At 42.7% G+C, this 22,772-nt stretch overlaps 2 protein-coding genes across 2 annotated transcripts; one reads left to right on the top strand and one right to left on the bottom strand.

Moving 5' to 3' along the window:
• Window positions 1-4,200: 4,200 nt before the first annotated feature.
• On the top strand, window positions 4,201-11,359 carry SSB (small RNA binding exonuclease protection factor La). Its single transcript, XM_072121769.1, has 12 exons — window positions 4,201-4,343; window positions 6,125-6,198; window positions 6,308-6,411; window positions 6,497-6,671; window positions 6,840-6,947; window positions 7,049-7,149; window positions 8,598-8,669; window positions 9,694-9,736; window positions 9,880-10,020; window positions 10,253-10,439; window positions 10,857-10,973; window positions 11,196-11,359. The coding sequence occupies exons 1-12, from the start codon at window positions 4,232-4,234 to the stop codon at window positions 11,318-11,320; spliced, it is 1,359 nt and encodes a 452-aa protein (XP_071977870.1). The 5' UTR covers window positions 4,201-4,231; the 3' UTR covers window positions 11,321-11,359.
• METTL5 (methyltransferase 5, N6-adenosine) lies at window positions 11,331-18,720 on the bottom strand. The gene is made up of 7 exons (XM_072121771.1): window positions 18,618-18,720; window positions 16,497-16,611; window positions 15,676-15,860; window positions 15,049-15,131; window positions 14,136-14,187; window positions 13,643-13,692; window positions 11,331-11,468 (listed from the first exon to the last, which is right to left on the bottom strand). Exons 1-7 carry the CDS (start codon window positions 18,715-18,717, stop codon window positions 11,427-11,429), a joined length of 627 nt encoding a protein of 208 aa, XP_071977872.1. The 5' UTR covers window positions 18,718-18,720; the 3' UTR covers window positions 11,331-11,426.
• Between the last annotated feature and the right edge of the window lie 4,052 nt (window positions 18,721-22,772).

Genomic DNA, 22,772 nt, shown 5'->3' with positions numbered 1-22,772 from the left:
ATAATTAATAATACTAATATGATAAACGTAAATCATTTACTGTAAAATGTTATTTATAATTTTTGATGAGAGTAAGATACAATGTTCTAGGGGTAGAAATAAGAATTACAACTGCAGTGTGACTGGTCATATAAGATCCCATTGATGGGGGACAAAGAAGGAACACTGGACACCTGCGCCTCCTACTGGTCTAAATGGATGTTACAGATTACAAACAAAACTATTCTGAATACCCGATTTCTGGGGTAGTGATGGGAATTCCATCTCTTCTTAGTGAACAGGCTCATTAGGCTCCGGTCACTAAGAAGTGCCCGCTCTTCCACCTCTTAAACGGCTCCCTATTAAATATGTAATAGGGAACCGCAAGCCAGTCAGTCACCCCACACCACTTTTAACCCGATTTAACTATGCCTCTGCCACTGTTTGTCAATGTATATGCTCAGTGTATACCCCAGCTATGCACCGACGTATACATGCTGAGCGTATAAAGAAAACGTGATGTGATGTCCGGTCCCTCAAAACCGTCCCTATCTCTCAGCTCCCAGAATCTCCACAAGCACAGACGAACTGCGGCGCGGGACATCAGCAGCGATGGAGGAGGTGAGTACAGCTTTAATTAAAAAAAAAAAATCTAGCCCAGCCTTAAGTTATTACTACTCTCGGATAACTCCTTTAACACTTCTGGAGGCAGGAAGAGTTGAATACAGGGAGCGGCTCGATGTGACATGATGCTGTAATTGTGCAAGATCCCCCACCGGGGCCTAGCCTTTTCTTGGGGCCTGGAGGCAGCCGGGGCCCATAATACCGGAATGGCTGGCGATTGCAGCCTAGGGCACGCTGATGTCATGGTGGTTGGTATGGGGACCGGAGGGCTGTCCTACAGCCTGGCAGGTCTCCAGCAGGTGGTGTGTGCAATAAATATAGAGAGGGAGGCTGATGTACTGGTTCTACCTGGGGCAACCCCTGAGTGTCTGTAGTATGAGTCTCTGGGTGATGGATGGGGAAGCCCATGGTGGTAACAGCCGTATCCAGGGATCAGACGGCGGTAACGTTGTGCAAATCAACTTACAGCTCTTTATTGAAAAACAGGTAGCAGGCAGCGGCCAAACAATAACACAGCAAATTCGGGTTACTGGAGTGGTGATGGAGATGAGTCCGCAGGAATGGTGCACACAGCCTGATAGTAGGATGCAGGCTGGGATGGTTGAGGTGGAGCTGTGTCCAAACTGTGGAAGCTGCAGCTTTAGGCTAGAGTCTCCAGACTCGCTCTGTGTGTCAGGCAGTAGGCCTGAGGCACTATCAGTTCCTGGTTTTAGTATCTGTGGCAGCACTGAAGGTGTGCTGCACACACTGGAGCAGATTTACTTACCTGGTCCTGTCGCGATCCCGCTGTGCATTGTCCGAAGAGGATTCGGGTCTTCCACGATTCACCAACATCGTGCGCCCGATTTCCTGCATCAGTCGCTTCTGCGCCGAGGTCCGCCGGAGTTTACCTTCTTCTTCCCGGTGCATGTAAGTGCGTGTCTTGCGACACATTTCTAAATGTTAAATCCTGCACGTTTTCCTAATCCATTGGGTTGTCCGACGGCCCACCCCCACGATTTCTGTCGATGCGCCAAAATCCGAGTGCGTGCGCCACAATTCGGCGCAAAAGGGAAATTGTTGGGAAATCCGACGGAAATGCGTCCAACGGACCCTTAGTAAATGAGCCCCACTGTCTCTCTCTTCACTCTGACTGAACTAGTGATGGGCTCACTTAAACTCCGCCCCTAAACTGCTAACCACGCCCCCTTTAACCCGATAATACCTGACTGGCCTGCGGCTTCCTATTATGCATGTAATAGGGAGCCGTTCAGGAGCCAGAAGAGCCGGCTCCTCTTAGTGAGCAGAGCCTAATGAGCCAGCGCACTAAGAAGAGCCGGAATTCCCATCACTAGACTGAGCCCTGAGACAGACCATGTGCTCTCACCCAGCAGGGGTTTTTATACTTTCCCTGGTCAGGTGGTAGCACCTCTCCAATCACACTCCTGCTAACAATACACCAACATCATTGGATAATTACTTGCACCAATGTAACTGTTGTCTTTCCAGGCAGTATCTACAGCTGCAATTACGTTATACTCAGATTCCAGAACCTTCCTAGAGAGGTGATCAATCTCTCTAAGGCTGGTGCCACACGTAGCGCTTTGTCTGCGTTTGCAAAGCCGCACCCACTGGGTCGGGCCGCAGCCCGATCGCATCCACGTTTCTATGGAAACGCCTGCAAACGGGAAGAAGCCGCCGGTGTTTTGCATTAAATTAACGCGAAACTCCAGCGGCTCGTTCCCAATCGCAGACGTTATCATAGAAACGCCGATGCGATCAGGCCGCGGCCCGATCAAAACGGCACGTGTGGCACCAGCCTAAGGCCCCTTTCACACTTGCGTTTTTTGACGTGCGTTTTCTGCACATGCTTTTGACGCGCAGAACTTGCATTGCACTCTGACCCATTGTAATCAATGGGCTTTTTCACACTTGCATTTTTTTCACGCACACGTTTTTTTTTAACGCACGTTTAAATCTCGACATCCTCTACTTTTGCAAGTCACGCTCTTAAAAAACGCACCAGTCTACAGAGACGCATCAAAAACGCACTGGAGACACATGCAAGTGCAATGCATTTTTCACACATCAATTGCCATAGAAAAGATAGAGCTCAGCTCTGAGTCCTTTTCATGCGCATTATCTAACACATTGAAAATGCGCATGAAAAACTGAGACACTGAACAAACTCTGAGGGTGCTGTCACACGTCGCGTTTACCGCATGCGTTTAAAAACGCATTGCAATAGCTGGAGAGTGATTTGCCTAATTAAACAGCTGCTAACACCTGTGTTTACAAAACACAACCGTTAACGCATTGTTAACGCATGCGTTAACATCGCGATTAACGCATGCGGTTGTTAACACATTGTTAACGCATGCGTTAACATCGCGGTTAACGCATGCGTTTTGTAAACACAAGTGTTAAGAGGTGTTTAATTAGGCAAATCACTCTCCAGCTATTCCAATGCGTTTTTTAACGCATGCGGTAAACGCGACGTGTGACCGCACCCTGACTGAAAACTGATTCAACTGAGGCCGCAGTCACATGCACATGCGTTTACAGGGAAACGCATGCGGTTGTTAAGCCGATCGCATGCGTTTCTCTGGAAACGCATGTGTGTTCGGGCTGAGGACCTCCCCCTGTGCGCTAGGGTTACGTTATGAACGGACGTCTAGCTGTACGTGTGACTGCGGCCTGATACAAAATGTCAGTTTTTCACTGACCAAACCCTGATCGCACCCTGATCAGACTCTGACGTGATCTGCAACGCAAGTGTGGAAGGGGCCTTACCTGAAGTGTGGAATAGCGCCTGTCGTGAGGAGGGCGCTATTCCCAACTACCAGCCTGCCTATGCATTGGCAGGGGTGTGTCAGGAAAGGGTTACATGATTCATTTTATGCCTTTTTCCCTAGGAAAAGCCGAAGAGTGGGAATGCTCCTGTAGCGAAACAATCTCCCATCATGGTGCTGCCGCCCCCATGATTCACAGCCTGGGATGGAGTTCTCAGAGTTGCAAGCTTCTGCCTATTTCCTCCAGGGGTAAAAATGGTCATTATGGTCAAAAAGTTAAATTTTGGCTTTCTGAGCCCACAGGACGTCTCCAAAAATAAAGGCCGGAAGATTTGTCAGAAGTGTCTGAAAGCTGAACTGTTCTAGTTGCTCAAAGAAACCAATCAGAGCTCAGCTTTCATTTTCCCAATTTTGTTTATAAAATTAAAGCCGAGCTCTGCTTGAGGAACAGTTTTACCTCATTACAATTACATTAATCTGCCATTTACTATCACTGCGGATAATGACGCTGTTACAAGCTTCAGCCTGTGGACCCTTCTAATATGTAGCGAGTAATTTTCATTGCGTTTTCAATGCTTTTCGTGGCAGTTTTGAAATGCACCGCGAGCCGCATTGTGGAAAATGAAAATGCATATTGTGTATTAGGAAGTGTATTGCCTGATGCGTTTCTAAACTGCATGGAGAACGCAACTTGTGAATGCAGCCTGAGGAATGGAGTGAAAATTAAGGAGCAGCAGCTTCTCTCGGTCCACGTTCACAAGAGGCGTTTGAGTTGCGTTTACAACGCATACCGCTCGCTGTAATAATGACGGCACACAGGGGCAGGCTCTGGCACGGCCGGGGGTGCTGTGCGCTGCATGCCGGGAGGGGGCGGTGCTGAGCCGGATCTGTCTTTAAAACAGCGCGTCATTCTGAGGCAGCGACCGAGCAGCGTGCGACCACTAGACCGGAGACCCGCGGCGTGCTCAGGTGAGGGGCCGCCATGTGCCGGCCGGGCGAGTATGGGCGCCCGGGCCTGGATACCGTAGGGAAAGCCGGCGGTACCGCGGTGTCTGGGCCCTGGATACGCATGTGTGTATGAGCCCATGCGTGGGGCCTGCGCTGCCCTGCACTCAGTGCTGTACATCTACGGGGTCTGCTACTGGATGTGTAAGCGCTGGCAGTGATGGGGTTAATCTCCGGGTTTCGCTGTCCGGGGGTACGTAACTCCCCCCCCCCCCCCTATCACTTACACGTGGTTGCTGCCAGGCCTGATGAGCCGAGCGCCGAGAGCAACTTGTAACTCTCCCAGCTGCTGAAGAACTCCAACTCCCAGCATTCCCCGCACCATATGTAATGGGTGGGCATATTGGGAGTTGTAGTTTTGTACGAAGCTTCAGGACCACATGTTGATAAACTGATCTAGGACCAGATTACCTGATGGAAGACTATTATTACTTGCTTCCCCATTTATACCAAGCTTAATTTCATATCACTTTGGCTGTTTCTATTCCAAAAAAAAGTTAAGATATGCAAATCAGCCTGTGGTGCTCTGCAGAGCTCCACTGTAATTTATTCACACTTTGGGGCGGTGCCAGCTGCATACTCAAAGCTGGTGATACCATTGGTGCACCGCAGGCTAATTTGCATATTTTATTTATTTTACAGTAGATCAGTCAAAGTTTTAAATAAGAAACTTGAGCTTGGTACGAACATGGACGGGGAGATGAGTAATAATCCTCTACCATCAGGTTATCTGATGGTAGATATCCTTAACTTGCTTATCGTGGGGGCATTTCAATGATGAGACCCCCACAGATCATGAGGAGATACCGCGGACCCCTTGTTCTTGTGATCTGTGGTGATATACGCGCTGAGACCCCCCCACCGATCAGCAAATTTATAGACGACCATCCAGTGTGTTCTATGCTCCATTCACAGTTCTCTGGTGGAGATCGGCGACCACATGAAAATCCTCAATTCATAAATGTATCTTTGATCCTAGATCAGCGGGTGAATTAAGACTTCCCGGGACTGTATGAATATTAGTTCTTACAAGTCTAGTATCACTTCCTACGTAAGGTACTAGAATCAAACCTCTTGGAGGATGCGATTCTGGTAACGCCCCCAGGAGCCCTTTGGGCTCGTTAGTATAATTTTAGATGGAAGGAGGCCATGGATAGAAAGCGTAGAAAGATTATCATAAGAAGCTTCTGGATTAGTGATTCCAGCGGTTATTCTATGGGTACAGTAATAACTGGTATATACAGGACTGTTTATTTTAGTTTTATAATATATTCTAGCTATTCAAAGGCTGCAACTTCAAGGGCTCCTATATCTTTTTAGCATTGTCCATGGAGGAGTGTGCATAGCTTTTTATGTACAGTATTTTTCAGACTATAAGGCGCACCATCAATAAATGCCTGCTAAAATGTCAAGGTTCATATATAAGGCACACTGGACTATAAGGCACACCCTGAAAAATGGCCTGCTAAAACGTCTAGGTTCACTTACAAGGTGCACCTGATTATAAGGATAAATGACCAGCAGGTGGCAGACCTGTGCACAGTTCAAGGCAGCTGTTGTCTGTTAGTACGGTTCATATATAAGGCGCACCTTTTGTTTTTTTTTGTGCACCTTATAGTCCGAAAAATATGGTACACATCTGTACATAGACTATTCTCCTTATGTATAGGCCTGCCTTAAGGCTGCTATTGCAGTGAATTAAATCTGAAACTTGAGTTCAGTTTTTTTTCTCTTCAATTATTTAGGCTTTACAATGGCAGAAAATGGGGACAAAGAACAAGCGCAAGATTTGGATACAAAGATCTGTCAGCAAGTTGAGGTATAACTAAATAAAATGATGGCAAAGCGTTACCCTTGAATGATATCTGCAGAATACTGACTATAGGCTGATATACACTAATGCATTTCCTTTGGTATTTTCTTTCTAGTACTATTTTGGTGACCACAATCTTCCCAGAGATAAGTTCTTAAAGGAACAGATCACCCTTGATGATGGCTGGGTGCCTCTACAGACTATGATTAAGTTCAACAGGTAAGAACCTAAAGAGGAGCATATGGTTCTATAATGTACAGTATGAGATATTGTACGTAAAATCTGTTTATTGGCCGCTTGACAGGTTGAGCAAGTTGACGACAGATTTTCCCAAGATTCTCGAAGCCCTTAAAAAATCTAAGACTGGTCTGCTGCAAATCGATGAGGAGAACAATAAGATTAGACGGTGTCCTGACAAGCCCTTGCCCGAAGTCACAGACGAGTACAAGAATGCTATAAAGACCAGATCTGTGTACATAGTAAGTAGCCGCCCATGTAGCTATGTATATTCTCTGTGGCTTCATTATGGCTTTTTTTTTCTTGTAAAATATTCTCTGAAAATCCTCCTATAATCTAACATGATCCATTAAAGTACTGTGTGAATAAGGCAAATTATGAGAAATTCATGCACTTTTTGCATCTCGTAGAAAGGATTTGAGCCTGAAACTTCTCTGGATGATATAAAAGAATGGCTTGAAGGCAAAGGACCCATTGAGAATATTCAAATGAGACGGACGCTTCAGAAGACCTTTAAGGTCTGTATTTATACCACCACTTCCTATAAGCTTTCTGTTTCTAATGCTGAGACTGGGCCGTGAACATGTCAGTAACCAGGTCTGTTCATAACTTTGTGCAGGGTTCCATATTCATAGTTTTTGAGACTGATGAAGCTGCCAAAAAGTTCTTGGAAAATAGAGATCTAAAATTCAAAGAGTCTGAGATGATCATATTGTCAAAGTAAGTTCTTCAGTTTAACCCTCACTCCCCACAATCCAAAAATCTACAGAGCTGTGTGGGGGCTTGTTTTCTGCGTAATAAATTGCACTTTATAGTGGTGGTATTTATTATTCCATGCTGTGTACTGGGAAGGGGGGGGGGGGGGATTCAAAATGCAGTGAAAACCCACATTTATTCCGTTTTCTTGCGTGCTTGAATTTTATGGCTTTCACTGTGCACCCCAAATGACATGTCTACTTTATTCTTTGGGTCGCTGCGATACCAAATATGTATAGGTTTTATGTTTTCATGCATTTACAAAAATTTTATTTTGCCATCTTCTGGTGCTAATAATTTTCATACTTTGGTGTACGGAGCTGTGGGTAGTGTCATTATTTTTTTATTTTTTTTTGCCACTTCTGTTTTTAAATGCTACCATTTTTAGGACTGTATGACCTTTTTGATCACTAAATTTTTTTTCATATATTTTTCAAAATGGTAAAGTGCCATTTTCAACTTTGGGTCCTATTTTCCGTTATGGGGTTAAATTCAGTGAAAAAAAGTTTATATTTTGATTGGGGATTTTCGGATGTGGCGATACCTACTGTATGGCAGTATATGGGGATATTCCTTCTCATTCATTAGTGTGCTGTAATTGTAATGAAAAGGGTTAATAAGAGACAGCCTTGGTCTTCGGAAGGATATGCAGCAAAGACTTACTGGCTATGGAGAAAAATGAGTTTCATGATTTGTTTGTGTACAAAGAATGTAGCTTTTGGGTGAAATGGTGTTGAGTAATGTTTTTTTTTGGGACTTGATTGCAGTATTTCTGGTACAGGATCTTTGGATCCCATAGGATTTTGCCAGACTATTTGGGATAAATGATTGCCTGTCGCCTCCCACAAGGGTTGGCCAATATATAGATTTACTATCTACAGCAAGTACAAACACTAATGTGGTATATTGGTAAGAAGTTTAGATGCTGCAGTTTCTATTAACCCCCAGGAATTATCAACTTTCATACCAGCAAATATATATATTACTATAGGAGTGCCTGAAATTTCAGACGAGGGCTCTGCTATCTCCAACACTCCCATAGATGGTGAATGAGAGTGCTGGAAATGCCCCCAGTGCTGTAACGGAAAATTTCAGTACTCTTGTAGTACTGAATGAGCAGTAGGATGCATGATCTACCTGCTGCTCCATCCATTGCTGAATTGGACCCTCATTCTTGTGAAATATATGTGTGTGGGGGGACTTGGCAAATGGATCCCCACCAAATTGTTATCTGTCCTTGGGATAAAGGGGTACAACCCATTAAAGAAGTGACATCATTTGAAACAAAAAAAGGAACTTTTCAGTGACCATATTCCTAAGCAGTGCAGCATAAAGCTACTGTCTGGAATAAACATTTCCCATTTCTATAGTGTCACTGGTTGAAACTTTTTTTTTTTTTTCCCTTCCCACAGGGATGAATATTTTGCCAAGAAGAATGAAGAAAGAAAGAACAAACAGTCTGAAGCCAAAGCAAAGACTAAACAGTAAGTGTCAGGTTTGTTCAGTTTTCTGTATGTATGTAGCTTGACTGGCTGGGACACCACCTAATACTGGCAGTCAAGAAGATGTGTGAGGATTTGCTATAAGAAAACCTCACTATCTGTAGCCATGTTATTGGTCGCCTTTTGCTGATTGAGAAAGTGGTGGTCAGTCCTTGAATTGCAGACAATGAATTGTCTTGTTTCACCGATCAATCGCAGTGCTGAGGATGGGACTCTGAGCATCACAGTGATAGGTGATGTACTACAGAGACTCCTTCAAACTATAATCCTGATTATCACTATAATCCAGTCTTCTGCACAGTGGTTGGGCTGTAAAACTGGACATTGCACAACCTGTGCTTCACACACTGACCACACTTGTCTGTAGCCATTAAGCTACATGCATGTGACTGTGCTTGCCCAGACCGGATCCTGGGCGAGAACCAGGCGGTGTGGAGAAGGGGAGTTGGCACTCTTCACTCCTCCCCATTGAAAGAGCAGTGACTCTGCTCACTGTGACTGGATGCTGTAGACCTCAAGCCAAATCACAGCCCCCATTATGGTCATGTCAATGTGGCCCAATGTGTAGCAAAGGTTGCGGAGATGGCTGAAATGGGAATCCCCCTTTAGACACTGTTTTTTGATAAAAAGTTGTACAATTTTTCAGTATACTTTCTGTATCAATTCCTCACAGATTTCTAGATCTCTGCTTGCTGTCATTCTATAGGAAGCTTCTATGTTTACTTTCAGTGGACAGAAATCTGATCATGGTCACACAGGAGCACGGCTCATTGGTATCAGAGTAATCAGAGCTGTGTGATACAACGAGCCGTGCACCTGTGTGACCATGGTCAGATTTCTGTCCACTAGTAGTAAACAAAGCTTTCTATACAATGACAAGAAGCAGATCTAGAAGACTAAGGAATTGAAACACTTTTCCAATATACTTTCTGTATCACTTTTTGGCTTAAAATTAATTACATTAAATTGCAGTAACAAACTTATCAAAAACCGTTTGTTTCATCAGGGAGAAGGCTGATGCCCAGAAGCAAGCAGAGGAGGCGGAGATGGTACGTGAGTCTTTGAATAGCTACACTAATAGTTTAGCTCTAAAATGTGGCAAGTTTTACTTCTTGCATTTAGTAGGCGTTTTTTATTATACTAATACTGTGAATGGGAGTGCGTAGTTACACTTTTGTCTCTTGGTCTCCAGAAAGCCTTAGAAGAACAGACGGGCTGGCTCCTGAAATTCTCCGGTGAACTGGACAACATGACGTCCAGAGAAGATGTTCACGCGATATTTCAGAGTCATGGGGAGATAAAGTGGATTGATTTTAGCAGGGGAGCAAAGGAGGTAAATATTTGGGTTTTATGCCATTTTTATGGAGTGTTAGATTTGCAGATGTGCTACTGTTCCATCACTGTTACAAATCAATGTATGATTTGTAAACCACCGTGACTACCACTGGTACATACAGTGGTGCAATCCCCTGTGAGTGAATAAGGTCACACATCATTATCTATGCCTTATCCACTCTAAAAGACCTGTACACATGACTGGTTTAAAACCAAACCTTTATTTGCAGGGAATTATATTATTTAAAAGCAACGCAAAGGAAGCGTTGGAGAAGGCTAAAGCCGCAAACAATGACAACCTACAGCTGAAAGGGAAGGATGTGAACTGGGAATTACTGGAGGGGGATGTGGAGAAAGCTGCGTTGAAGAAGCTTATGGAAGCTCAGCAAGAATCCCTCAGCAAATGGAAAGGAAAAGGTAGGCCATGATGTGTGTCCACTGTGACTGTGATATCCACTGGGACTCCTAATAGATCACTATGATGTGCAGAGTCCTGTCCCTTGCATTGTGGTTGATCTGTGAAATGTGGCCCCTGCCAGTCCTGGGCATCTGAAATTGCCCTGAGTTAATGCAATTTTTTAACATGTTAACCTATTGAGTCCATGTATTTTGCCATTGGGTGCAGATGGGAGGATATGCTTACTAAAGCCCTGTAAAATGGATACAAACCTGGTGTCTAGGCTACCTGAATCGGGTTAAATTTTGGAATTAGTAGTGGATAATGTTTGGATAACCCCTTTTTGAATTTTTTTTTTTTTTTTTTATTCTTTGACATTATAGCATCATATAAAGACAGAATTCAATCCTGAACAGTTTCTGAATTTTAATTTCCAGGGAGCAAAAGGGGTAGAGGAAGAGGAAGGGGTGGAAGAGGTAACGAGTCATCCAGAAAGATACAGTTCCAGGGGAAAAAGAAGAAGTTTGACAGCAGCGATGAAGAGGACATGGAAGGTATTTATACTGATATATAACACGTGTGTCCAAGGCTTTCTGGATGTTTGCTGTAAACCATGAATGGATCATGGATTCTAAAAGTGCTGGCTCCAATATAAAATCATAAGTTTGATATGTAGAAGAGTCATATTCAGTCTGGGATAAGTTTTATAGTGTATCCATATAGTTTCTGTAAAGTTACCATTCCGCTTCTTAATTCCAAACCTTCATATGTTTCAGAGTCTGAAAAGTCTGATCTTGCTGATGCTAAAAATGGGACATCAGGAAGCCCAAAGAAGAGGCAGCTTGAAGAGAAGACCACAGATGAACCAGAGCCAAAGCAGCAGAAGACTGAAGATCAGTGATCTTCTGAGTTTTAGATGCTCCTGAATTTTCTTTTTTTTTTTTTTATAAAACTAATAAAATTTCAAAAATATTGAAAGCCTATTTTAAGTCGGCAGATGCTGCATATCAGTCAAATGAGAATCTAATGAAGTCCACTTCAATGTCAACCTACAAGGAGAATTTTTTTTATTTGGTTAGATACAATGGAAAGGCACTTGAGACATGTTTTATATTTATGTTTAATACTTTATGGGAATTCCTTTCAAACCATGCGTAATGAGGACTGGATCGTTCTTGCAACTGTACTTTAAACATGTATAAGAATATTCAATAAAAAAAAAGTCTTGCTTAAATGCCTTTTTTTATTCCCAGGAGAATTTAATCTACAGTAACTTCTTACCTATATTCTCTAGAGAGCTAAGTAAACATACATAGCAGCAGGCCTGGAAAATTAATTCCCATTTGAAGCTACTGCAAAGTTATCTGGCACAGTGCTGAAGTGTGAAGAGCTTTCTGCTCTGCAGCCTCTACCTTGTGCTTCAGCATTCATATAAAATCTGGACACTCTTGGAAAGGCCGCATAAAAAAGCCACATCAAGCACTTGCAAGAGCTGCAGCTTGGATTATAGCTTCATTTTTCACAGTTCTGCTGTTAAGATATCCAGGGGATTCTCCTTAATGGTGACTAGCAGCTCTGACCTTTTTTACAAAGCTGCTGATTACTCTGAAATAGTATACAAAACACTGCTGGCTTGTATTGTGTTTGGTCCCTTGGTAGAGCGCAAAATGTAACATGACAAGATTCTGTATTTAACAGCACTGTCCAGAGGTTGAAAAACAGTGCTGCTTTCTTCCAAAAAGTGTCAGACCTGACCATGGCTCAGACTTTGGAAGAAGTAATCCATGGGGTTTTCAACCCCTCTACACTGCCGTTCATATAGTGTGTGGAGGCAAACAGTTGTAGAAGTAAAGGGCAACACAGTGAATCAGGTGCAAGCTCATGCGGATCCAGCTCAAGACCCCATGAATCCAATAAATCAAACAGATAAACAGCTCAATGTAAAATGCGGAAATTGCAATCTTTCAGCTAGCTCAATGTAGCCTTTCTATATGGATGCTATATGAAGAGGGCTCATGAACTGAGCCCTCCTCATACAGATATGGGGTTTGCTGCATATTGCAGCTAATACCCGCTTCCAATGCCACTGGTGGCATTCAAAAAGACCATCAGGGAGCAGTAATCTGTTGCCATGCCAGCCTCGGGTCTTCAGCAGACCCATTACAGTGAGCACTGTGTAAAAATGCTATATATTACAATAGTATTATTGCAGTAACAATCCCACATGTAGGGTTAAAGTACCCTAGAGGGTAAAAAAAAAAAGTAAATTTTAAATCGTCCACTTTCCCTAGAACTGATGTAAAAAATCAAACACATTAGATCTGGTATTTTGAGATGCGGTAATTCCTAGCAAAATATAAAAACTGTTACTGCTGGCAGTGAACTCCATAATAGAAAATAGTGCCCAAAAGTCAAACACTACTTTTACGTCATACAGAGGGGGTTAGGCCCATTCCACACCTGCGAGTGTGATGCGATGAACTCACATCACACTTGCAACGCATGCTGCAGGGATCTCCCAGCGTTGCGAGTTCATTGCATCACACTCGCAGGTGTGGAACGGGCCTTATTTGGAGCGCACAGTTAAGGTCGTAAAAACAAAGCCCATTGCAGGTTTTTTTGCCAGTTCCACCACATTTGAAATTTTCTTCTATGGAATAATAAATATTGATACTAAGAAGTAAAGTTTGTTATGCAGAAAATACACCCTCACACAGCTCTGTATACCAAAAAATAAAGTTGTGGAGATCGAAAAAAACCTAAGGGGTATTGTCATGTTGACCATTGTGTAGTCTGTGCTTAGTAGGAAGTGCAAACTGGGTGCACATTGTGCAGCGATTGTATTGTTATGCAATGAAATCTCAGCATAGCATAGATAATGTGATCCTATTCTAAAAATGATAAAAGGGAGATTTTTTTTTTTTACATCAAACAACCTCTCTAGGTAAGTATAAAACTTTAGTTTTTTTTTTTTCTTATTAAGGGAGGTTTGGGACATTATTTGGCTTAGTCTCCTAAATCACCTTTTTTCACAAATTCTGGGAAATAAAAAAAAAAAATGAAAACAGGGGTGGCAAGGTGATCCAAAGACCTACCAGGAACCAAGTAAGTACCTTTTTTGGAGTTACCATAGGATTCCTAATAAAATATCTACTAATCCAATAATGGATGAATAAAAACCTGAACTGGACGGTATGGCACGTACAACCTGTAAAGAACTTACCGATTTCTTCTTGTGGAATTTATATGTGGCTGGCAGATCATACCGGAGCTCTGCAAGACATACAACCATAATAATAATTAATAATAAATACCGTATATACTCGAGTATAAGCCGAGACCCCTCATTTTACCACCAAAAACTGGGAAAACCTATTGACTCGAGTATAAGCCGAGGGTGTAGTATACAGCCTGCCCCCTGCCAAACGTATAAAAAAATAAAAAATGTAATACTCACCCTCCGGTGTCCAGATCGTTAGCGCGAGGCTCCCAATCCTCGGCGCGGTACCAGGCGGCGGCTCCTCTTCTTTCTTCTGTAGCCCGCAGATCGCGTCCATGTGATCTGCCGGCGATCGCGCACTATGATACCGTGTATAAGCCGAAGTGAGGTTTTTCAGCACATTTTTTGTGCTGAAAAACTCGGCTGATACATGAGTATATACGGTAAGCATTAAACTGCAGAAGTATTACAGTAAATATGGTACAACACTGCTTACCAGCTATGACTTCCATCTTCACCTTCCAGTCTGCAGCCTTCTTCTGAACATGCTGGAGGAAGAAAAGGCATAACATTTTTATTATTTTGTTTACTAAGCTGTTACAGCGCTTGTATTTTGCAGGACAAGCTGTACTTTAATTGGTATCATGTCAGGGTAAATGTTACTTTCTGGTTGTTTGTTTTTTTTATGACGTTGGATGTGAAAATAACGTAATTCTTGCATGTTTCTTTATAGGGTACACCTTACAGGTTTATTAACATTTTATTTTTATTGTACGGGTTGTTACGGAAGTGGCGATACCAAATATGTAGCGTTTTTGTGCCGATTTTCACTTTTTTACATTACATGTGTTTTTACATAAGAGGAGGGAATTCTGGAACTTTTATGCATGATTTTTTTTTTATTTGTAATTTTTTTTTTTTTTTACTTTAATGGTTTTATTTTGTCTTAGTTGGGAACAAGTGATAATTAGATGCATTTTGTATAGCTTGACGAGCAATGTTAGGTCATGCTTTCTGCACAGTGCTAACAGACATTTACTGATGATAGCACCTCGGTACCTGGAGGGAGGTTGCCAATCAGCCGGATAAGTACCCGATACTGCCCCATAGACACTGCAGTCACCATTACTAAGCCATCTATAGGATTAAACAGCCGGGATGCGAGTATCGCAATCCCAGCTGTAAGTGCGGGAGCCTGACTGTCAAACACAGCCAAGCTCCCACAATGATCGGCGGCTCTAGTTCTGAGCTCGGGGGATCGCTAACAGGTACATGTACGTCAGGATGCGGCAACAGACCGCATTTCCTGACGTACATGTATGTCATATGGCTTTATGGGGGTTAATTTATTTGTTGGTCTTGTATTTATGTCATATTTAATACTTATATATATAAATGAAAAAACCTACTTCTCGTGTAGACGTTTTATGTAGTGAATAGACCGATGTTCTTGCCATCTGCAGAGCCGTCTTCAGAAACTTCATGTCCATGCCTAATGGAAGTCAATTCTGATTATTATACATTACTGTGCAAAAGTTTTAGGCAACTGTGCAAAAATTACAGTGTTTAAAAAATGTTTTCTGCAGCAGGGCAACAACCCTAAACATACATCCAAGAAGGTTCAGGAACTGATTATATGGTTTATGAAGCCCAGACCTCAACACCATCCAGTGTGTTTGGGTTTATATGAAGATGCATGATTAAAGAAATCCTACATACATAGAAGATCTGTGCTTAGTTTTGTAACATACAATAGGGAAAAAAAATCTTTCAACTGTAGCAAATAAGTGACATTTCACTCACGGTCGCATATCGTGGTGTGAAAATCAACCCTGTATTGCACCCGTATAAACATGAGACCCATCGGACATGGCTGACAGCCGATATTGTATATACTGCATATAGAGTTGTGGCAGCTACTACAACTCCTACAGGTAAGCAGACAGGGTAACCTAGATTATTCCTAGAATAATACACTGGGTTGCGCCCCTCCGGGGTTTTTTTTTTTTTTTTTGGTAACAAAGAAGGAATGTTACCTTTGTTATGTTTTGTACCAAAAGGAGGATTCATGATGACAGTGTCCACAGATTTCTCCAAGTTGGTAGGAGCCATTGAGCAGATGTCACACTGAACCAAGTCAATATTTGAAAGTTCAAATTCTTCAGAGTTTGTCCTAAATGTGTCCAGAGCATCTTCATCTATATCAAATCCAATGCAAAATCTGCATGAAAGAATAAAGAATTAATAGTCAAATAAAAATAAAATATATTCTGCCTCCATATGCATATTTTACTTGAAGATCATCTCAACTCAGGTCTAAATTATCACATTACATTCATTTCCAATATACTTTCTGTATCAATTCCTGCTCTTTTTCTAGATCTCTGCTTGCTGTCATTCTATAAGAAGCTTCATTTTTTACTTCCTGAGGTTAAGAACCGTTACCTGGTCATGTGATGTCACACAGAGTAATCAGAGCTGTGTGTTATAAAGAGCTGTGCACCTGTGCGACATCACATGACCAGGGATGTAACGAGTCATGCAACTGTGTGACATCACATGACAAGGGATATTACGAGCCATGCAACTGTGTGACATCACATGACCAGGTTTATATCCACAGGAAGTAAACAAAGAAGCTTTGTGATGAATGACAATAAGCAGAGATCTAGAAAATTGGGAGGAATTGATACAAAAAACATATTGGAAATCGATATTGTTTGTGTAATAAAAAAAGTATACAATTATTTACTAAAAGAGGACAACTGCATTTAACAAGGGCCCACAAGGCGTAAAAGCTTATGACAGTGTCACCATAATAGAAAAACTGGTATTTGGTTAATAACCAAATACTTACCCTGCACCCAACATCGCTGCCCCAATACTGAGCACTCCACAGCCACACCCAAGGTCTGCAATGACTTTATCTTCAATATCACCAAATGTGTTGTGGATGGTATACAGCATACATGCTAACAAAAAAAAATTAGATCCAGGCGTCAAATACATTCACATAACTTGTAGCAAACATAACAGGTTAGATAACCAAATGTTCTTCAACAACAATCCGCACCCATAGTGTTCAATTGAGTGCCAGGACATATATGCTTGTTCTGTCCAGTGGTCACATGTCCTATTTGCAGCTTGGTCCCATTTAGGAGAATGGGGCTGTACTGCTATACCAAGCAGGGCCACTATACAGTGTGTAGCTCTGTGCTTGCAGTAAAGAGACCACAACACACATTTACAGGCTGAAGTCTCTTCAAATAGCTGATCAGAGTTCTGGGTATCTGTGCCAACCTGAGGATCTCTGTAATACTAGTAAATCTTTATTTCTATAGGGCCATCATATTCTGCAGCTCTTTACAGATTATGGGGGGGGGGGGGCATATACAAACATAATCAGACAATACATAGCAATAACATGGTGAGAGGGATCCCCTGCTCCCAAAAGCTTACAATCTATGAGGACAGCTAGTAAATTAATCCTCTATTCATACCCAGAGAAAACATACGGAAGAGGTTGGATGATGGTCGTAAAGGTTTTTTTTTGGCAAAATATATATATATATATATATATATTATATCAATCTTTATTAGTACTGTAATACTTACAATAAAACATACATAATTTAATATTCATGATATCTCAGATTAAAGGGGTTGTCCGAGTTCTTTAAAAAAAAGCTAAAAGTGGCCGGGACAGGGCTGCTTAAAAAAAATAAAGATGTACTTACCTCCCGGTGCCCTCCCGTATCCAGCGCTGCTGTCGCTCCGGTCCGGGCGCCATGTAAACAAACATGGCCGCCGGAGCAGCGCTGGACTCAGTTCCGGCCGGACCCGACAACCTTCCGGCCCCCATACACAATGCTGTGTATAGGGACGGATAGGCGTGCCCGGCCACGGCCGGCCGGAAGCTGAATGCAGCGCTGCTCCGGCGGCCATGTTTGTTTACATGGCGCCCGGACCGGAGCGACAGCAGCGCTGGATACGGGAGGGCACCGAGAGGTAAGTACATCTTTATTTTTTTTTAAGCAGCCCTGTCCCGGCCACTTTTAGCTATTTTTTAAAGAACTCGGACAACCCCTTTAAGTACCTAACGGATACAGTACAACAATGGTGATACACAGAAAAGACAGTCAGACACAGACATTGTTTGGAGACAGATGGTAAGAAAATCAACAAAGGACTGACAAAAAAGTAAAATAGTGGCCCACCACACAGCACATGGGCATTTGACATATATTCCACAGGGTGACCTTTGCCGTAAGAATAATATGGAGGTATATAAAGATTTTGTATATTTTTACTCTGCTTCCAATGCTTATAGTCTTGCCCTCCCTCTCCTCTTCTTAAGAGGTACAATCAGGTATTTATGTCTAATTTTCTGCTACCATTAATATAGGGGTGACACTGTCATATAGCCAATGGAGCTTTTCTCCCCTCCTCTTGCTTTGACTCTGTTCCTAATTTTTGATTATATAATTAATCAGTATAGACGTCCTGCATTCAGCCAATTCTTAGGGTACCTTCACACGTGATGTTTTTGGATGCATTTCTAAAACACATCCCAGAAACGCATGTCGTTTTTTACATGTCACAATGTAAAATGGTTTTCAATATTACTGGAAGTGTAAGCAGCTGCGGTAACCTTAGGACACTGCTGCTTACACACCCAGAAGTGAAAAAAAAAAAAACTCTTTCAAAGCAGCCAAACACATGGTAACACGTCAAAACATTTTAGGAATGCGTTAAAAAAGGCATCCAAAAATGCCAAAAGGGGTCTTTTGATGCATTTAGGGGTGTAATACTTTCAAAAAGTTGCATATTTTTTGTAAACCCATAGTAATGCACTAAATTTGAGCCTCTCTGATAGTGTTAGGTGATCAGTTCTGATGTGCGGTGTAAGTATTAGTCTGGACTAGTAGATCTGACCCTATGTAATACAGATCTGACTATGTAGGGGTCATGCACTCACCTGCTATATGTGGTCGGGTTGGATACTGCTCTAGCAGCAGCTTAGGACTCTCAAAGACATCCACCTGCTGTAGGCAGCCCTCCAGCTCCTTCAGTTTCATGTCCTAAAGGTGCAATAACAAAATACCAGGAGGAAGAAGAGTATCACTGCTATATCTTATAGAGATAACCCTTCATATACAAGAGAGCAGACCAGTGCATGCACAACAGTCTACACACAGGACACCAATCAGCTGTGCAAAACTCCCCTGCAAACACATGTCCAGGACCGGTCCGTCCTCTTACACTGTCCCCGGCTACCAGCAACCTAACACATAGTTCCGCAGGATAAACATACAGAAATAGGCTGTACTCTGCTGCCCCCTGCTGCTCAACGGGAAGTATGCAACCACTAAACTGTATGTAGGACAGAAAATAGGATGTTGGGGTACATAGAGGTAGTTTGGTGTGGGTTGGTTGTTGGAAAAGGGGTGGAGTGGATTGGGAGTGATTAATCTTTAGTCTGAAAATTTAGTCGGAAATTTTGCGCTCAAAAAAGTCGCACGAAGATGTGCAAAATAACAGAAACGACATCCTCTCGATTGAAGCCATCTATGCATCTATGGGCCAATAGCATTAAAAATGAATACTAATAATATTAGTGGCCTTGTTACATTATTCATTAAAAAAATGGGAAAAAAATATCTGTGCAGAAAAATTTGAAAACAAAAAAAAAACAGATCTTGCATTGTTTTTTCTTTGGATTTGTTCAATGGAATTTACCATGCACTAAAAATAACAGTTTTCCTTTATTCTCCAGATTAATACCGTTAAAATATGACTTTTATTACAAACCATAGAAACCACCTATACATAAATTATGCAATAACCATATAAAAATAACACATAATCCAACTACTGTCTCACGGTTAAACACAAACACTGAGGATATGACCTCAGTGCTGCCATAAATTCAAGATCATGCAGGAATAACCACATATAGCCAGAGTACAAATGTATCAGATGCAAACGGCTTAACAGGGTCCTGTGAAGACATGTAATAAGGGATGAAACCACCAACTGGACTTGTATCATCTAGTACAGTGGTGGCTAACCTATGGCATGGGTGCCAGAGGTGGCACTCAGAGCCCTTTCTGTGGGCACTCAGGCCATCACCACAGAGGAGTCCATGTATCTTCCTGCAGTCCCAGACAGCCCAGGACTTGCTGTGCACAGAGCTATTTTAAATTGACAGTGCTACTTGGGACCACTGGAGGAGTGGGAAGGTGTGGACAGATCTGGATTATCATTGTAGCTCCTGCTCTGGCCCTGATAATTCTTCCTGTTTACAGGATCCTGAAGGGAAGGTACAATGATCATCCAAATTTCTTCTATTTTCTGCTTTATTGGTGTCCTCAGGTGCTGGTATCAATGAAAGCTGTGACAGAGAAGGGAGTATAAATCACAAATTAAATTTCTGTGTTGGCACTTTGCGATAAATAAGTGGGTCCTGGTTGTAGTTTGGGCACTCAGTCTCTAAAAGGTTCGCCATCACTGATCTAGTATAATAAATCCAGTCCCCCTTCACAGAGCAGGTAGCATTACAAGGGGGGTTTAAGGGAACTATAGAAAAGTAGGCTTTTTAAGTGTGTGAGGGGGCAACTGAAAGGAGGTATTGTAAGAGGCTACATAACAGGGGTATTACAAGTGGGGAGGGCTGCAGAAACGTGGAGACTAAAGGAAGGCAGATTTATAATTAAGGTGCTACAGAAAGGGGGTGGCTTACATTGGGGGGGCTTACAAGTGGGAAAAGGATACAAAGCAGACCAATAATAGAGGGGATTTTATACTGTGTGGGACCAATAATAGAGGGGATTTTATACTGTGTGGGACCAATCCTAGTATATAGCCTGCTTTCTCTGCCCCCCAGTACAGGCGGTCCCCTACTTAAGGACACCCGACTTACAGACAACCCATAGTTACAGACGGACCCCTCTGCCCACTGTGACCTCTGGTGAAGCTCTCTGGATGCTTTACTAGAGCCCCAGACTGCAATGATCAGCTGTAAAGTGTCTGTAATGAAGCTTTATTGATAATTCTTGGTCCAATTACACCAAAAATTTTGAAACTCCAATTGTCACTGGGGCAAAAGAAAAAAAATTGTCTAGAACTTCCATTATAAAATATACAGTTTCGACTTACATACAAATTCAACTTAAGAACAAACCTCCAGACCCTATCTTGTATGTAACCCGGGGACTGCCTGTATATAGCCTGCAGTCCCTGCCCACCCAGTATACAGTCTGCAGCCCCTGCCCCTCGTATAAAGCCATCAGACCCTGCCCCCCAGTATATAGCCAGCAGGCCCTGTCCCCCCAGAATTTAGCGTGCTTCTCCTGCCCCTAGTATATAGCCATCAGCCCCTGCCCCCACAGTATAAAGCCTGCTTTCCCTGCCCACAGTATATAGCCAACAGCCCCTGCCCACCCAGTATATAGCCTTCAGCCCCTACCCCTAGTATATAGCCATCAGCCCCTACCCTCGGTATATAGCCAGCAGCCCCTGCCCCTAGTATAGTATATAGCTCCAGCCCCCAATTAAATATTTTCAACCCGCAGTATATATCTCCAGGCACCAGAATATAACTTCAGCCCCTGCCAGTACATAGCTCCAGCCCTCCAGTATATAGCTCCAGACTCCTCAGTGTATAGTTGCAGCCCCCCAAAGATAAAGCTCCAGCCCCCCCCCCTCCAGTATATATCTCCAGCCCCCACGCTAATTTACTCAGTAGGGCTTCAGTGCGGCAATAATAAAACAAGTAAAACTATACTTAATTTCCCCTGATTCACCGGCCTCCTCTTTTATCACTCAGATGTCTGGTGCAGGCGTCACATCACTGCACTATCTAACCCAGGACGCTTGTTACAGCCAGGTCCATGTGTCATGTCAGTGGCCCCGGGAGGCTATTGTTGCTTGAATGTGCTTAAACTGATTATATTGTGCCCACGCTGCGTCCACTCCTCCGATCTAAGTCTACATATGGGTTCCGGTTCTGAGCGAGCATGGGCCCATGTGAAGATCTGCCAATGCTGTACAAACATGGCTGGACCTGAATTTGAAAAGCTTCTTCCCAAACCTGGACCCTGAGCAGTAACACCCACGATGGCAATGGCAAAATCTAATCCGTAACATAGCTACCAGGAGCCCCGTGCATCAAAAGAGACATATATCAAGTAGCGCATAAAAAAACATAGAAATTGAGGAAAACACATGAGGGAAAGAGGGGCTTCGGTTCATCTATATTAGAAGGGGAGAAGGTGCAGGCCAGAGATACAGGTCTCAATATCCAGGAGCAATCCCTGAAAAATAAGAGATAAAGTCAGCTCATGGGAGGGTAGCAGAGAATACCCATTGGGGCTCATTTTCTAAGGGTCCCACACACACTTTTGTCGGACTGTACACCGTTTTTGGGGCTAAAATTACTTGCACAGGTATTTAAGAAGTGTCTGAGCTGGGATTTTGGCGCATCCGACATTTATTGTGGCTTCCATGCGACATAAATTAGGGAGTGTGCCATCGGATGGTCCAAGTGATTCAGACTGAGTGCGGGGTTTAACTTTCAAATTGTGTCCCAAGCCCAAGCACTTAGATGCACCACTGAAAAGATGGTAAACTCTGTCGGACATGAGTGGCGAAGCGACACATTCATGACTTCGAGCACACAATCCGGCACGGTGCATTATAGATGGACAATGCCCTTCCTGTGAACTCTGGTGACCAGGTAAGTAAATGTGCCCCATTTTGTGCACGAGTCAGAATCCCTAAAGAACATCCGTGACCCTCTAATATTTTCCGGTTGTGCAGACCATACACATTTATAATTCACCTTCTCTAGCCAAGACCACAATGTAGTTTCAAATAGTCTGAAATATTTTTTCTATTTTTATTTCCTTTTATAGCAGTTTGTGTGTGTCCTTTACTTTGATGATTATACTTAAAGGGTTTATCCACTTTCAACAAATAATTGGCAATACTTATATAATGACAATTACAAAATACTTTATATATCAATTCATCACAGTTTTCTAGATCTCTGCTTGCTGTCATTGTATTGGAAGCTTCATTATTTCCTTCCTGTGGACAGAATCTGTCCCTGGTCATGTGATATTACACAGGT

The sequence above is a fragment of the Engystomops pustulosus genome, chromosome 8, assembly GCF_040894005.1.
Source record: "Engystomops pustulosus chromosome 8, aEngPut4.maternal, whole genome shotgun sequence".
Classification (NCBI taxonomy): Eukaryota; Metazoa; Chordata; class Amphibia; order Anura; family Leptodactylidae; genus Engystomops; species Engystomops pustulosus.
The sequence above is the reverse complement of the archived record's forward strand: the minus strand, read 5'-3'. Positions and strand labels throughout refer to the sequence as shown.